This window comes from Anas acuta, chromosome 17 (assembly GCF_963932015.1).
Source record: "Anas acuta chromosome 17, bAnaAcu1.1, whole genome shotgun sequence".
In the NCBI taxonomy this organism is placed as follows: Eukaryota; Metazoa; Chordata; class Aves; order Anseriformes; family Anatidae; genus Anas; species Anas acuta.
The window spans coordinates 5,080,782-5,096,917 of NC_088995.1; the positions used below are offsets into that span (position 1 = coordinate 5,080,782).

General features: G+C 53.5%; 2 protein-coding genes across 5 annotated transcripts in view; both read right to left on the reverse strand.

Annotated features, from left to right (window-relative positions):
- Positions 1-4,724, reverse strand: part of OSBP2 (oxysterol binding protein 2) — a 77,633-nt gene extending 72,909 nt beyond the window's left edge. The window contains exon 1 of one of the 2 annotated variants that reach the window (XM_068701148.1): positions 4,183-4,724. In XM_068701148.1, the coding sequence (XP_068557249.1) occupies positions 4,183-4,487 (305 nt within the window). In that variant the 5' untranslated portion in view covers positions 4,488-4,724. The remainder of the gene's footprint in view (positions 1-4,182) is intronic. The other variant, XM_068701149.1, reaches the window with a different exon arrangement.
- Positions 4,725-5,309: 585 nt separating this feature from the next.
- Positions 5,310-12,676, reverse strand: IQCD (IQ motif containing D). Of its 3 annotated transcripts, none has more exons than XM_068701154.1 (5): positions 12,530-12,676; positions 11,451-12,271; positions 10,073-10,306; positions 8,583-8,654; positions 5,310-8,185 (listed from the first exon to the last, which is right to left on the reverse strand). In XM_068701154.1, the coding sequence occupies exons 2-5, from the start codon at positions 12,141-12,143 to the stop codon at positions 7,895-7,897; spliced, it is 1,290 nt and encodes a 429-aa protein (XP_068557255.1). In that variant the 5' UTR covers positions 12,144-12,271; positions 12,530-12,676; the 3' UTR covers positions 5,310-7,894. The 3 variants fall into 3 exon arrangements, with proteins under 3 accessions (XP_068557255.1, XP_068557252.1, XP_068557254.1); XM_068701151.1 differs by having other exon boundaries at positions 12,395-12,537; XM_068701153.1 differs by lacking the exon at positions 12,530-12,676 and adding an exon at positions 12,370-12,523.
- Positions 12,677-16,136: the final 3,460 nt, after the last annotated feature.

The following is a 16,136-nucleotide window of genomic DNA, read 5'->3' on the forward strand; positions in this document are numbered from 1 at the left end:
CCACCTTGCCAAGAGGGTGGAGAAGAGGAAGGGCAACCCAGAGCCCGGTGGCAATTTCTCAGAGGGAAGCAAAGCCACTGCTGGCACTAAACTGCAGCCAGACCGTAGCAGCTCTCAGCTGCAAAAGGCAGAGCTGAAGGCAGCTCCCGGCAGTGCCTGGAAGCGACGCAGGGCTCGGAGCAACGACCTTCCCCTGCCTTCGTGGAGGACAGCTGAGGACGAGTAGAGCAACAAAAGCTGGCACACTTGAGACTAGAAACAAGTGACAGGCGTCTTCTCACCCCATAGGTATCCACACAGCTGAGCCCATAAGTAAGCCTCATACCCACAAACACCTCCAGGACTAGAACTGCAGCACGAGTGATGCCCTCTGGAAGCTCACGATGCAGCTGACCTTGAGTTAGCGACACGGGCTGCAGCTACACCACACAAAACCAGGGCACGCCGCTCCTCTGGCCACCTCAGAAGTGAGCACTTGCACAAGGTAAACCAGTTACTTCTGCTGCGGCTTCATCGGATAAGGCATGTGGGCCAGTAGGCTAGATTTAAGAGTCGAGCAACTCCCTGGGTGCAGCATGAACTGGAAACAGAGCGAGCTGGTCGAGCAGCTCGAGCACCGCTTTGACTCGCGCCGTGTCTCCGGTTGCAAAGCGCAGACGACGAGATTCCTCAGAAACAGGCGAGAGATGAACAACGATCAACAGCAAAGCGCCATATGGCTTGAGCAAGCACCGTGTGAAAACAAGATGAGTGGAAACAAGCATTACGTGCTGTTTAAACACAAGTCGCTCGCAGTTACCATGCAGCCACGGGGCTGTCTTGAAAACCTGCATGCTCCATCACCCTGAGGACGAGAAACGGTCAAGCTACTTTATTTTTGTGGAGAGATGAGCTGTTATGAAAAACGTGCTAGGAAAATCTCTCTCCCCTCATTTTATTACGTGAAAATTAAGTATACTGAAGCAACTTTTACTCGGGGGGAACAGTCCAACGCTGGAAGAGGGGCCCGGAGAGGCTGTGCCATCTCATCCCCTGGAGATGCTCAAACCTCAGCAGCTGGAAGCCCTGGGAATCCTCACGGGGTGGCTCTGAGTTGTGCAGGGGTTTGAGACCAGAGGTTGCTTCTGGAAGCCCTCAGTTCTTCTGCTCCTGTCAGCGGCAGATTCCAAACTCCTGCCTGAACTCACCGCCTCAGCTTTCAACAGGAGTCTCAGCACAAACTGGAGAAAGCCCCTCTGGGTCGTACTGGAGACCTTAAAGCGCTGATCAAGAGTTAACCTCTGGGTAAAGAGAGCTGGGGGAAGAAACCTGTTCTGGGAAACTCAGCTCTTCCAGGGAACCACGCCGCCAGGACAGCTCATCTGCTCCAGGCACAGCTCGCTCCTGCAGGAGCTGAGAGGGGAGCTGAGGCTGCTAGGTGACAGGGAGCCTTCCACATCCATGAGCAATTAGACAGCACAGAATATTTTTTCCTTCTCTATTTGGCACTGCTTTAACCATGACTTCCTGTGGCCACAGCAAACACTGCTGAAGATGCTTCAGATACCAGGCTGCGCACCAAACCTGTAGAGGGGACAAGATGAAACTCGAGCTCCTTGAAACATGAGCAAGCTGCCCAGAGAAGACAACCCACGTCTAGAACGTCGGTCACAAGAACCAATGGCAACCTTTGGTGAATTAATACTTGCCTCAAGATCCTCTCTAAGCTCCTTGAAAACCCGTATCTGTTCAAGGTGATGAGGTTCTCCCATATACACAGTAATTATAGATGATGATAAATCTGCGAGTGGCAGCCTGCCAAGGAAGAGTTTTGCTCATTAACGAAACAAGTAGCTGTGCCATGCCTTAACACAGCTTTCCAGCACCGAGGTGATTTCCAAGTCAGCCAGAAAACTTAGCCAAAAAAAAAAAAAAAAAAAAAAGGACAATCAAGGGCAATTAAAATGTAGAAGAAAACAAGGGGCTACTCAACCTTCCAAGTGCCAGTCATTCCTGAGCAATGAGAAAGTCAGGAATATCCTGCAGATGAGTCTCCTGGCTGCAGAGGGCCAGCAGTGCTCCAGGTGCTGCCATACAATTAGGTGCCAACTATGCTAATTGAAGCACATGCCCCATGCCCCCTGCCATGCCCTGGGCACCAGCCCTGCCCATTCCCAGCTGCATTTGTAGCTATTCAAGCACTGGCCTGCAAAGCACATCTGTTTTTGTCAGAGACCAGCCTGCAAGCACCTTGTGGAGAGGGAAGAGCTGCAGGAAAAGGGCCCCAGCCCGACCCCTGGGTCTCAGCGGTCAGGAAAGGCAGCACTCAGTGTCTGCAAAGGAGGAGGCTGCCTGGCCAACTGTCTTGCTGTGCAACTCCCAAACCCCCACGTCCCACTCCATGTGAAGGTTTTGCAGGGTAAATTATAAAAATTACTCAGCTATGCCCATTTTCCACAGGTTCAGGGTAAGGAACATGAAGCAAAAGCCCGCATCCTGCACAGATGCTTCTCAAGCAGCAAGATTTGATGCCTTCACTGATTCAGCAGGGATACAGGAGGCTTTTAAGACTCAAAGTTGTTTGGAAAGAATCCTAGGTAGAAGTTTTAATTCAGAAAACCATCCCCGTATGGCCAAGGGGGCAGCAAACAGGCGTTCTCCCACCTCCACTCTGCTCCGGAGCCCTTGCAGGGCTTTAAGAGCTCAACTCCACAGACACACACACAAAAAAAAAAAAGCAACCAGGCAGCCTGACAGGCTTTCTGGTTTCTGTTTTTTTAAGCCAAGCAGTGAGCAGCAGGAAATTCAAATGAAAAGAAACGCTTCAGCCTGCAACTAGATCAATACACACAAGGAGGCCGCTTAGGCAGCAGGGCACACGGCATTTCGATTGAGGTGACTTTTCGTGCACAAGCCAAATGAAGTTTTTCTCACCTTCCTCAAACCAGCCCTGAGTAATCAGCAGCTAAATCAACAAGGCCATCCATCAGGACAACCATCTTCCAAATTTCAAATTGCACAAGTGCCAAAAGCCACAGAGGGGGGCAGAGCACAGCGAAGCATGGGATTTAACCTGTGCAGCCTTCAGCAGCAAAGACGGAAAAAGAAAATTCTAGCACGCTTCTTCAGAGCCGTGACGAGCACCAAGACCCAGCAGACAGTGGGAAACGGGGCTCACAAAGCAAGACACCTTCCCAGAACTCACTTCTTAAAGACTCTTCATCCGCGCCAAACAACCAGAAGCCCAAGTATTTCTCCAGCAATTTCCTCACGTAAAAGAGGAGATGAAAGGCACTGCCTGACAGCTACAGCTTCCTTGCTCTATCGGCGAGCCAGAAGCAGTACTTATAAGCATAAATGCCCGTTTATAAGGGATTCTCTCACCAGAGCTCTCTGCCACAAGCAATCCCTGTAGGCACTCGGGGGTCGGCACTGCCTCCATGTAACAGCTGCTCTGAGGAGCCTGGCAGGTATTTCTTCCATTTGTTTAAGGAAAACTTTCCCGTGTTCTGCGATTTTTGCACTCCGGACTCACAGCTCGGCTGACGTGGCTCCCGCCAGGCACCACCACCAGCCTGAGCAGTGGGGATGCTCACAGCAACCCTCCCAAAAAAACACCCCGCAAACCTCCAGCATCATCTCTCCAGGTCCGCACCTGACACCGCTCCACCTAATTTCCCCAGATGGTTTTCATTTGTTGTTTCCACCAAAACCACCTCAGATTGCCTCAAAACAAACCCGCTGGCGCACAGCTACGATAACTGCTAGAGAAAGCCACTCGGTCGCTCGTGACAGGCTTGGCCCCAGTACAAAATAAATAAATAGATAAATAAATAAATAGATAGATAGATTCTGTCAGGGTTACGAGCGGAGCATTGAACCTCATCAACTGACCCTGCAGCAGGGCTCGGGGCCGAACCGAGCCGGGCCGGGCCAGGCCCCCAGGGACCCCCCCCGGGTCCAGGCGGGTTGTGGGGAGCCCAGCACGGAGCTCCCCGGGCTGCGGCCTGCCTGGAGCCGGGCCCAGCCTTGGGGTCGGGGTTTGTGGCCGCAGCCAGCCCGGTTTCCATCCCCGGGATGCCGTGGGGGAAAGCAGAGAGCCGGCTCCTTGGCCAACCCTCGGGGAGAAACCCTGAGAAGGGCAGAGCGCGGAGCGGCTTCCCCAGGGCAGCCCCCAGCTCCCAAACGACCCCGTCCCGGTACCTGTAGTAGCTGAGGAGCCCGTTGCTGAGCACGAACCAGCGGCGCTGGTAGCCCTTCAGGTAGTTGGTCCACTTGAAGAGCCAGCCCTTGTAGGTGTCGGAGCCCGGGGCTGCGGGCGCTGTCCCCGCAGACCCCCCCCCACCGCCGCCGCCGCCCCGGCTCCCCGCTCCCGTCGCCGCCGCTTCGTTGCTCATGGCTCGGCGGCCGGAGCCCGGCAGCTCGTGGCAGGCCAAGCAGGGGACGGCGCTGAGCAGCGAGACCAGCCCGCGGGTGCTGCCGCTGCACAGCGCGGCCGCCTTCCCCATAGACCCCGCGGCTCGGCCCCGCTCCCCTCCGCTCCGCTCCGCCGGGCAGCGCTGAGGGAGGGGAGGGGGGGGGGGCGGCACCGCCGTGCGTCACGGGCCGGGAATGAAGAACGGGGAACGGGAACGGCAGCCCCCTGGCGGCGGGGCCTCAGCGGCTCTGTTTTAGGATCGGGTCGGGATCCAGGAGGGATCTGGTTGGGATCCACTCAGCCGGGATCCCGCCGCCCCCCCCCCGCCATTTTGCTCCCGCCGCCATTTTGCGACCCCGCGGCCGCGGGCGCCCCCTCAGCACCGGGGCGGCTGTGAGGCACCGGGACCCCCCCCCCTCAGCCCCGGGACCCCCTCACCCCCGGGCAGGAGCCGGCTCCTTACGGGGCAAGGAGGAGAGAGGCGGCTCCCCATGGAGCCTGGGCAGCTCTTTGTAACAGCCCCGGAGTGATGGGACCATCGCAGCCCAGCAGTCCCCCCAAAAACACCTCACCCACACCCTCTAAAAGTGGCTGTAAAAAGAGGGCGGCCCATGGAAGAATAAAAATGTGCATGGAGACACAAGGAGAGAAGTTCTGTGGTACCCCACAGTCACCAGCTCGGTGCTGGGTGAGGCAGGGGCACCGCCTGCTGAAGCGCCACAAGGAGCTTTGGCAGCCGCTGCCCTCCCCGGGATCTCCTTTCCCTGATCCCGCTGATCTGCTCTGATCCCGCTAATCGCATCACTGCTCGCCGATCACCTGCGCGTGCACCTCTCGCTTGCAGCCCTGCTGACACCAACAGACCGAATTGGGAGGTGCCACCACCCTTGGGGCCATGGTGGCCACCAGCTGATGCTGGCCACCAACACAGCCGTGGGACTGGCCACCTCAGGCAGCCCAGCCCTTCATCCACTAAATAAGAGACAAAATAGAGACAGTCAGCACGCCCTGTGCTAACAAGCTGCTGTTTGGGGGCTTCAGCATGGCCTTGGTGTGGAGCCCATCCACGGCCAGGGGGAGGAGAAAAGCAAGCTGTGGTGGCACCAACACTTACGCGCTGGAGAGCACCTCAGAAAAAGAAATAAACCGTGGTGACTGAAGCCACCTGAGCCAGGATCTGTGCTGCTTCTGTCCCTGCTGGTGCCCCTGCAGGCAGAAGTTGGTGTTGTGTGACAGCAGGGCCATGGATCTACTGCAAGGCAGCGAGGCTGTGCTGGGTGGAACAGGTGGGGTGACATGAGGCCCACAGGGGACCCCACAACAGTTAAAGGGTCCCAGTAGGCTGGCAGTAAGTAAAAGTCTCGTGAATAAGTGCCATTCGCACCGGGTGGCCAGTCTGAGGCTGGGCAGCAGAGAGATGCTGAGGCTGGGGCCAGCCAGTGAGGAGCAGCAAGGGGAAAAGAGGCTCCCCCAGCCTCTGACATAGGCCTCGGAAACATCTCCAAAAATATGGATTTGGATCCAAGCCTGAGGATCTGGGCCAGGCAGCTCCTAGGGTGAAAAAAGATGTAGCCAAACTCTATCCACTGCTCTGTACAGAGCTGCATCTGCTCTCCTAGAGCTGGTTGAACATTTCCTTGCTTTCTAAAGAGGCATCCCTGAGAGACCTTCAGCCATGAGTGCCAGCATCGCCAGCACAAGCAGATATTGAGACAGCTCATATGGGTAAGTCCTTTGTCTGGAAACAGTCTGAGAGAAATTTGGACTCTAAAGGCTGGAATGTTCCCATCAGGTGTTCTGGGACTGCCACCCAGCTGAACATCTCTCCAGATAGGCTTTGGCAACTGGAGGTAACATCTGGAGGTTTTAGAGAAACTCAGAGAGGAAGGCATCAAAATCAGTGCCCAACAACCACTCTGACATTCTCTGTTAAGGGTTTTTAAAAGTATGTCCAAACCTTGGTTTGCCAAGAACTCAAGGGCTGTGGGCATTTGTAAACCGAAGCCCCCCTGGAGATGAAACATCGCTTCTTGGTGTAAACATACCCCAAACTACCCACGTGGGTACCAACTTGTGAAAGTCTCCACGGATTCTGGAATTTCTTCTGGCTGCAAACAAGAGAAGAAACCTCCTCTGGCTGTGTCTGAGGAGGGATGAGTCTCACCTGATCCTGCCTGCCAGAACCTTGGGTCCAGGTGTGAGTGATCACAGCAGGCACTTGGGATCTTGCACAGGACGGGACACACAATGGCAAAAATCCCATGATTCGCACTGAGTGTGTGAAGGAGGTGTCACAGTGACCCCGTACTTTTAACCAAACAAACAATCCAGGGCAGATCTGGCAGGGCCGTGTATTTGGTACACAGGGCACTGCTGTGTCATCATCCCCTCGCTGCAAGCTGAGGCTTTGAGCACCTCCAGGGACTCTTTGCCCAGAGGAAAATGGTCCCTCTCTGCCTTGGTTTGCAGCACAGTCCGTTTGCTGCAGGTACCCATTTATGAGCAGAGGTAGAGAGGCAGCCAAGAACTGGGGCTGCTGGGGCTTTGCAGCCACCATCACTGCCCTCTCTTGAGAAAAGAGTCTGCAGTGAGGAGCCACTGGTGTCAGGGAGTGCAGAAATGTCACTGGCACTCTGGATCAAAAAACTGTTTACTCTGAGACTCGTTAAATGTGAAGAATATGTGAGAGGAGCTGCCGGGGTCATACTGGTTACATACAGCAGCCTAGTTCCCCAAGGAAATGAAACACCTAAGACATAGCACTCTGTAACTCTGCCCTTGCACAGTTTCAGCCCTGGCGCAGGAGCAAAGAGCTCCACGCTACAAAGTTTCTACCTGGTTATTGAGAATAGGAAGCAGAGGGAGGAATTCAAAAACTGACTCACGACCCTGTGAAAGGGAAAGGCTGCAGAGCGCTCTCAGGGCATTAGGCCCTGGAGAATCCTGAGGAGAGCGTGATGTCAAAAGGGGAACGGGCATTAAATGGGGCACAGCTTGCTGCTGGGCTTGGGGAGCGACCTGTAGGATCAGGAGCACAGCATGGGCTGGGCTGTGCCACGTCCCACCCTTCGCATGTCCCCTGGTGAAAAATATGAATTTCCAGCAGTGATACCCTGATGTACACCTTGTGATGATACCTACACCTTGTGTGTCAGCACCTGGTGAAAGTCAGGGGTGAAGTTCTAAACCAGGTGCTGACACACGAGCAAAGTACAGGCAAGGGAGAGAAGCCAGGGATCTGCACTCCTGGCCCAGTCCCTTCACCAGCAGACCTCCTCCTCCTTTTCAGAGCAGCAAAGCTAAACCTAAAGCGGAGAGACATCTTCATGCCACCACTCTGCTAGACCCAATCTAGGAGAGGCAGCTCCATCCCTGGACAGCTGGAGCCTTAATGCAAACATTATCTCAACTCTAATGCATTTATCTGGACGAGTTCAGTCTCAGAGGAGTCAGCAACGTTTCCAGGAGAGGATGGAGGAAAGAAAATAGATTCTGTGATTATTTCTTAGCCTTTGTGTCCTTGCCCTTGCCTTTGCCCTTGCCCTTCTTCTTCTTTTTTGACTTGAAGGTGGACCGAATCAGGTAGCCTCTCCAGAAGGCCTGGATGCGGGTGGCAGCAAGGGTCATGGTGGCCAACTCCTCCAAAGCCTTCTTCTTCTTCTCCTGACATATCCTGCGCTCCTCCTGGATCTGGGAATACTCCTGGAGAAGCAGAGCGTGTTTCTCCATCAGCACGGACAACTCGGCCTTCTCCTTGGTGTAGGCAGCGTGAACCTCCTCATACTCAGCCTAGCAAAACAGCAGATAGCACGGAACATTCAGCAGCTCCTCCCTGAACATTATTAAACACCTGGCAAGGGAAGGAGCATGTCTAGCAATTCGTAGTCAGCTCCTAGGCCCCTCCTGACATCTTGCCTTGCCAGTAATCCAGCAGCTTTTACCCATCTCCATGAAAGGGCAGGAACATGAAAGCACCTAGGGCCATCTCAGGGGCAACTTTAGGGGGTGCTGACGCGAATCTCGGCCTCCTGCTCTAAAACGACAGAAAGCTTCACAACTCTTCCTCTGGATGGAGAGCTGCCCCTCGCTTCCCTGGCCTCCTGTGTGAGAGCCACGCATCCATGTGGATGGTAATCTACCTGAAGGTGTCACCTCATGGGAGAGCAACGCGCTTCAGAGAGGATACCTGTTTTTCTGCCATGTCTGCGTCGTATTTCTGGACCCAGTTCAGAATTTCTGTCTCTGCTCTGCACTTCCTCTGAAACAAAAAACACCGTGGGTTACCTGCAGGCACTTCAGGTAGAGTGAAAAGCCTGAGCTGGAAAACAGCATCAGAGCTTTGAGCCCCAGCGTCGTTATCCTGGAGGAGAACACCTCCTCCTTGTGGCAAGCTCCCTTCAGCTGACGTGTATTTTGCCCCTGGTTTGGATAGTCTCAGGGGACAGACCTCCATTCCCTGAGGCCAAAAGCACCTTGTTTGTTTTACAGCACAGAGCTGGGCGAGGGCTGAGGACTGGAACACGTCTGAGAGGTGTGTGGAATGAGACAAGTCATCGACAAACTGGGGCAGCCACCCCAAAACTGAAGCAACAGAGAAATGCTAAACATGAAGGCCCTCCAAATACAGAGCCTCCTAAAATAGAGACATTTCTCGTTGTGAGATGGTTCAACAGTGGCCTGACTCGGCAGTTTAACCAGGTTTAACCCCATCAAGAAAAAAATCAGCCAGAGCCTATCACAAGCCACATGATTTCCTGTATGACACTGGCCCAGGATGTCCCAAGGGCTTCCAGGCCATCACGAGGTCAGACACGGCACTTCCCAGCTATTCACCCCACAAAGACAATCTCAGGCCACCCGGGGCTAAAGCACGTGCTAAGGAGAGGGAAAGGAGACGTCTGTAGTCAGTAAATCTCCCTGCCTGAGCGGAGCGACTCGTCACGACAACCACTGCAGCAGCCTGCAGGCTCAGAAGAAACCAGCTGATCAAGCCACTGCACTACGGGAGGTGTAAATGGGTGCCTTGGGTTTTGAACTGCAGCTCTGACCTGTATTTGTGCCTTGTCACAGCTGCCCTGTTCTACATTGCCCAGTGCACAAAGGAAAGAGGTCCCGTTACCAGAGCCTGCAGTCCTGTTTGGGGTAAACACCAAGAAGGAGCAAAAATAAAAGAAAGGAAGCTCTATCTTTTTCTAGCTCCAGACTTTCCATGCCCAGTTATCTCCCGAGGCCACCTGCACTCAACCCCGAACGCTACAAACAATAAAAGATGTTTTTATGCACAGCCTGGACCATGTTTGCTAGGCGCACCCCACCCCAAACCCCTTGTTTCTTAACACCCGCCTGTCTTGCTGCAGCCTTGCTGCTCTGAACTTTGACTAGAGCACAGCCTCTCCAGCAAGCCGTGTCGCAGCACTACACGCGGGTGTTTCCTGAGCTGGGTCAGGGCACAGGAGGAGGACCCGTGAGCAGGCTGCTTCCCCGGCACCGCTGCAGGCGTGCTTTCCGCTGGAATCAGCAGAGCAGGAGGCCAGCGTCAGCACACTGACACACAGCGTGTGCATCCTGCCAGGAACTAGCAGGAACCAAGTAATTAGTGGCAGAAGGCAGCCGCCAGACCTAACAGCAGTACAACAGGTCTTAAATTTTGTATTCTGGAGCTCTCCTGCCATTCACCTTTCTGAGAGCCAGCTCTGATGCTCGATGCTGCAGCACCAGCTTCTTGAGTTGTGCTCTCAGCTGCTGAATGTCCTGCTGTAGGCTGGCACACTTGGCCCGAGAAGCTTGCAGCTCCTCTTTTTGCTGTTTTTCTCCTTCCCACTTGACCTGGAGAATGTCGGTCTTGCAGTTTTCAGCTACATCTTGCATGCTCTTTTTGAGGCCTTTGATCATATTGTCCTTTTTCTGAACCTAGACCCAGAAAAGAAGAAAGAAATACCATCAAGACTCGCAGGTGAGGCATAAAGCAGGCAGAAAGCACATTGCAAAGGTGGAAGCGATCTAAGAATAGGGACCTGCCACAGCTGACTGGGAGAACAATCAGATTTCCACCAGCTTCTCCCCTCTGAGTCTGAGAATAAAGCTGGAGAAGGAAGGAGCCATACCAAGACCTCTGTCACTGAAGTCTTCTCATCTCGAGAAGAGCCAAAATCATCATCCCTCAGGATTCGGATGAGGCTCAGTGACTGTCTGGGAGATGCAGCTCAGTGGGCTGCCTGCAAGAGAAATCCTCAGCTGGGAGCAGTGAAACAGATTTGCTCGTTACGCGCTGGACAAGCTGCCAAACTGCACGTAAAAAATCTCAATTCACAGATCTCCAAGGAACAGAGGGGATGGGGAGCACGAGACAAAACCTTCCCCCTCTGACCCCTCGCGCAGAAAGGGGAAGGAAAAGCACACACAGAAAATGAGGGACTGCTTGTCAGGAGTCCAGGGCTTGAATTCTGGCACAGCCCATGGGCTCACGGAAAAAGCCTGGCAAATGCCCGTTAGTTAATCCATGCCTCAGTTGCCTTCGCTGAAAAAGATGAAAAAATGATACCACCAGATATTAATTACAAATGCTCCAAGGCAGCTAGTATTACTGAGTTGGAAGTCACAGAAATATTGGTATTAAGCAAGAGTGAAGGCAGAGCAGATATTAAAAAAGGATTTTAATCTGAGCAATCTCTCCCCGAATGACTTTTCATCATTTCATCAGCAGTGAATGGAGCCTCTCCCTGGCAGCTGACACTGTGGCCCTGCCAAAACACCACTGCAGTAATTTGTGCCTGTCCTGCAGCTCCTTTGTAAACCCAGTGACTTGTGCCATTTAAGTTGGCCTGCGAGAGCAGGTTCAAAACATGCCAAATGCAAGTTTAAAAATGAAGTATCCAGTAGGAATTTTTAAATTACATTTCACAATGAAATAAGTATCTTTCGATTTAGGATCTAGTTTAGAAATCATCTCTTGAACCGCCACTTTCATATCTCCAAGAAAGGGGTCAATCTTTAGCTTATCAAAATTTTGCATCAGTGACCCTTTATCAGGAAACATGTTCTCACACTATTGTACCTCCTCATCTCGAGTACAGATTGCTGCCAGCAGTTCTGCCCGCAAAGCTGTGACTGTTTCCGTGTTTTTCTTAATCCGGAGGGAGACATCTTCCATGAACTGAACCATTTCTTCCTCTTTTGTGGGATTAGTCAGGAGTCGCTCCAACATGAAATTCCTGAACTCCCTAAAGGCTTTGATAAACACTTCAGCTGGTGGCTCTCGTGGCCCAGCTTCATATTTTAGAGCCTTACAAATTGAAGGGTTGGCCAGCAAAAGCCTCAGGATGTTTCTAACAGAAGACTTCAGCTGCTGTTCGAGCAGGCAGAGAGAGACCCTTCGCTCCTCAGCTCTCACGGCGTCCTCTTCTTCAGGGCTGGCAAGCAGTTGCTCCATTTTGCTTGCAAGCTTCTGGTGCTCAGTTAGGTTCTTTGTGATCTCAGGTCCCAGCAGAGCCGAAAACCTATCCAGCGAGGCGAGAATAGGTGGAACCAAGCAGCTCAGCTCCAGCTTGGCAAGCGTCTCATCCAAGACAGATATAACCCATTCGGTTTCAATGCTATCAGGTTTTAACCAACGCGGATCTAACACCTTCGTGGCATCTAACATGGTCGCTGCTTTCTTTGCAGTCGCAATGCCCATTATTGGGGGCTGGTTTCTTTCATTTGTGTCCTGAGAGGACACCTGGAGCTCGGTGGGATTCGCTGTAGCCATGCCTTGAGTTAAACACCTGCGGGTTTAGTGTGGCAAGGTCTAGAAGGGACACAACGCCCTCATAGTACAAGAACATAGAGGTCCTTCTGCTGCTTCTGTTGCAAATTCTTCCTTTGTGGGTTTTATTTCTAAAAGGAAAATACAATAAGAGCATTAGAGGAACGACGCAGTTTGGGAAAAGCTGGGAATTTCAGGTTACCCCAGAGCTCTCCCTGGGTCTGTGCACCCAGGCAGGTCACAGGCTCACACACCAGAACTGTTCTCTATCCTAGAGAGGCTGCTGAACCCCCAGGACCATGAGAAGACCCCCGAGGAGGGAGGGCAGCCATAACCCCTTGTTCCCCCCTCCATGGCTGGGGGGGAACCCCTCAGCCCCTCAGCACCACCTCAGGAGGCCCGGCCCGGGCCCTGTTGGTCGCTAGGCAACGCGAACGCGGGGGCGGGGCCTCCCTCCTGACTCCGCGCCCGCCCCTCCTCGAGCCACTCAGCGTCTTCGCTCGCTTGACAGACAGCGCCACTGACCAATGAGAAGCCTCGCGGCAGCCAGAGGCTGACCGAGGTGTTGATGGCGCCGGGCGGCCATCTTGGGGCGGGGAGGGCTGGGCGGGGAGGGGAGGAGCCGGCCCCGCTGGGCTCCTCCCAGTTCCCAGCCGTGCAAAATAAAAATAAAAATAAATAAACATAAACTTCGTACACCTGAAATGAGCCTTGCGGCAGTATTAAATCATGATGTAGCCCCTTCCAGGGGGGTGAACGCCAGAGCATTACTGACCAGAAATCGCTCCAAACGTGCTGTTAAAGAGGGCTGGTATTACAGGGGCTATACATAATAAATTAACTAATAAATTAATAAATAAACTCCAGAAAATAAAAATGTAACCTAATAAACTCCAGAAGGCGGCAGCTGGTGGCAGCGCTGAGGAATTCCCATGACACCAGCAGTACCTCAGGGGAAGCAGCAAGCACACAGCAGCCCCACAGCGGCTGTGGGACCCAGCTGATGCACCCAAACCAGCCCAGCACCTTTATTTCTGTGCACCTTTATTTCTTTATTTCTATCCGCCCCGGACCAGCACCTGCAGCTCTGACAGGGCTGCGGCGGGATCAGAGCCCTGTGTGGGCTCTGTGGTGTCAGCTGGATGTGTCCCTGCCAGCCCTGCTGTCCTTCAGCCCCTAGCGAAAGCACAGAGCTTATCAGAAACACCTTTCAGTTCTCTAATTTGGTGGGTGGGATCCTGTGACCACACTGGATGCAGCCCAGCCTTGCTGCAGGATGAGCAGGAGGCACAGAGGGGTTGGAAGGTAATGAGGGCGGTGTGCCCTCGGCTCGATATTTCCCCTGCCCATCAGTACAGCTCGGCAGAGGGACCCTGGAGATGTGGAGAGCTGTCACTGCCTAACGGGGACTTCAGGGCTGAACCCTGACCCCCGTGAGAGGCGAGAGGCTGCCGCCTCCCCTGCGAGGCGTTCTGGCAGTGAAATCCATCTTGGAAAGGATGTTGTTTTCCTTCCGAAGCTGATGAGCCTCTTGATTGCTTCGTTTGAAACAGGCCGTGGCTCTCTGAGAAATGCAGGCTCGGGCTTCCTGACAGCCCTGACCTCGAGGAGGGATTGAGATGGACTGCGGAGAGGCTGCCAGCCGCATCCTGCACGCCCCAAGCATACAGTCTGCCTGAGGGACAGAAGGCTTCTTGGAACATACCAGCAGGGGGATGATGGAGAAGCGGTGGGTCGCATCCAAACCTCCTCTAAACTAGGGAAAAGATGCGGAGCACTGCAGCTCGCTCCTGGCCTTGGGTAACTGGAGCCGTCCCAGACTTGCAGAGCAGGCTGAGGGCAGCCCAGCTCATCCAGCAGCATCACACACCGCTGCTGGGAACAAAACCAGGCCAATGTGGGAGCTGTCACTGAACCCGTGTCATCCCAGCCTCTCAACCAAGACGTACAAAAATCTCAGATCCATCCTGAACCAATTCCCTACGACCTGCTGGTCCACACGCAGCAGCCTGACTGAGCCACAGCGGGGCTGTCCTGCCCTGGGGGCATCAAAGAGGAGCCAAACCATAGAAGTGGAGATCTCATAGCGATGGGATGGGACCGCTGGGTGGCAGTGGGGACAGCAGGAACGGGCAGTGAGGCGTTGCTGGCCTTTGCAGCTGCTGGCTTTGCAGAGCCGGGATGGAAGGAGCTGGTCCCACCACGCTGTCAGTGGCGATGCCCAGGCTTTGCTGAGCAGGGCACGTGCTCCTATTTCCAACAGGATACGCTGACCCCTTTGCCTTCCTGGCAGCTTCAGGAAGGAGGACAGGTTGGATCCAGGAGTTGTCTCCGCAGAGCAGCAGGAGCACAGGAAGTCCTGTGAAGACCTAAGAGCAAAACAAAGGCACAAAGAGCTCTGCTTTCCCTTCGGAGGCAAAGCAGGCGTCACGCAGCCAGCAGGCAGCGGCCAACACTGCTTTGTGGGCTTTTTTTCCCACCCAGCTGCTTCCTCCTGTGGAGAACAACTGAGTACGCTCGCTCTGTTTTCCTCATGCTCCACGAGCCTGTCACCTGCCCTGGTGATGCAGGCAGACACTGAAGAGCTGCAGTGCTGTGTGGTGACCCACAAGCAGCTGGACCAAACCCAGAAGCCCTTAGTCAGGGCTAGACCAGCCCATTCCTCCCAGCATCTTCCCACAAGGGAAGCCTGGGACTGGCCAGGACCGGTCACCTCAGGCTCCTCTAAAACTGCCCTGTGCTCTTTGCCTGGTGGCACCTCCTTGCTTTTCACCTCAACACATCTCATTTTAGGTTTCAGTGCTAAAGCCAGCCGCAGTGAGCACGACTGAAGACATTTACTGCCTGTCCTAGCCGGTGACTGTCACGGTGAAGCACAGACCCAGATTTTCCCTTCCATAGAGGGAAAAGGCTGCAGACACAGGGCTGCCAGGCGGTTACCTCTGCTGGGAATTTCTCCTTTCCACCTGGATGTCACCGCTAACAACGCCACTGGTACTGGGCAGGGTCCAGGCGGCAGCGTGGAGGAGGCAGAGTGCCCACCAGCGAGGTCGAGAAGGAAGGGTCTGTCCACTCAGGTGGCTGAGTCTGGCTGAATTACCTGAAATTCTCCCAAAGAAGAAGAATGAAAAAGATTTTTCATCAAATCAAAAGATTTTCTGTTTTCAGGAGCCAGAGATTAGGGGAAAAGTTTTTTGTTTCCCTAAAAACTAGCCTTACAATAAACTGAGAAGACATTTAATCGTCAAGGACTGATGCCTCCAGATTTTGGGGCACCGGACTGTAACTTGCCAAGTGTGCTGTCCTGACACCAGAGGGCTGTACAGCTGCCCTTGGATCCTGTGAAAACTCTCCTTAGAAATCCCAGCCAAGGGGTAGAGTTTGAAGGTACTGAGCATTTTCTAATTCAGCGAGGAAGAGACTGAGGATGTGACAGCAATATTCCAGCATCCAATTATTCCCTCAGGGCCACCGGGAAACATTAAAAAAATCTCTCTGCTTCATCTGAAGCGAAAAAAGAAAAAAAGTTTATGTTAAGAAAATCCCAACACTGCAATGCAGGAAACTGGCTGAAAAAAATTTAAAAAAAAAAAAAAAAGAGTGACTGTAGCATCTCCTCCACCACAAGTCTTGAAAACAAGACTGGCTGGACGTTTTTTCAAGGAAAGTTCCCTGCAACTCACACACCATAAATTTATCCTGCAAGCACTCGCAGCAGTAGCATGGACTTTACAGCCCTGGTTTATAAAACATTGGTCTAAACCAAGGAACTGCTGAAATCACGATGCTTGGGCTTTCTGGCCAAAGCAGGAAGGCAAAGTGCCCTGGCACAGCTGCAGTAAGGTGAGGAGAGAGGAGAGTTGAAGGGGACTCATCAATGTGTGACTGCCCAGCTCTGTCTGATGACACCCTAAATCCTAATTCTGGATGCATCCCCCTGCTCCTGCAGGAGAGGGTACAGCTAATGAACCCATTACCGCGGGGCTCAGAGTGGGA

Excerpts from the sequence above, each read along its gene's own strand:
- IQCD (XM_068701154.1), bottom strand. The coding sequence starts at position 12,143 with ATGGCTACAGCGAATCCCACCGAGCTCCAGGTGTCCTCTCAGGACACA. Across the intron at positions 10,307-11,450 it reads TCTGTACTCGAGATGAGGAG|GTTCAGAAAAAGGACAATAT; the intron begins GTACAATAGTGT and ends TTCTGGGTCTAG. Across the intron at positions 8,186-8,582 it reads CAGACATGGCAGAAAAACAG|GCTGAGTATGAGGAGGTTCA; the intron begins GTATCCTCTCTG and ends CTGTTTTGCTAG.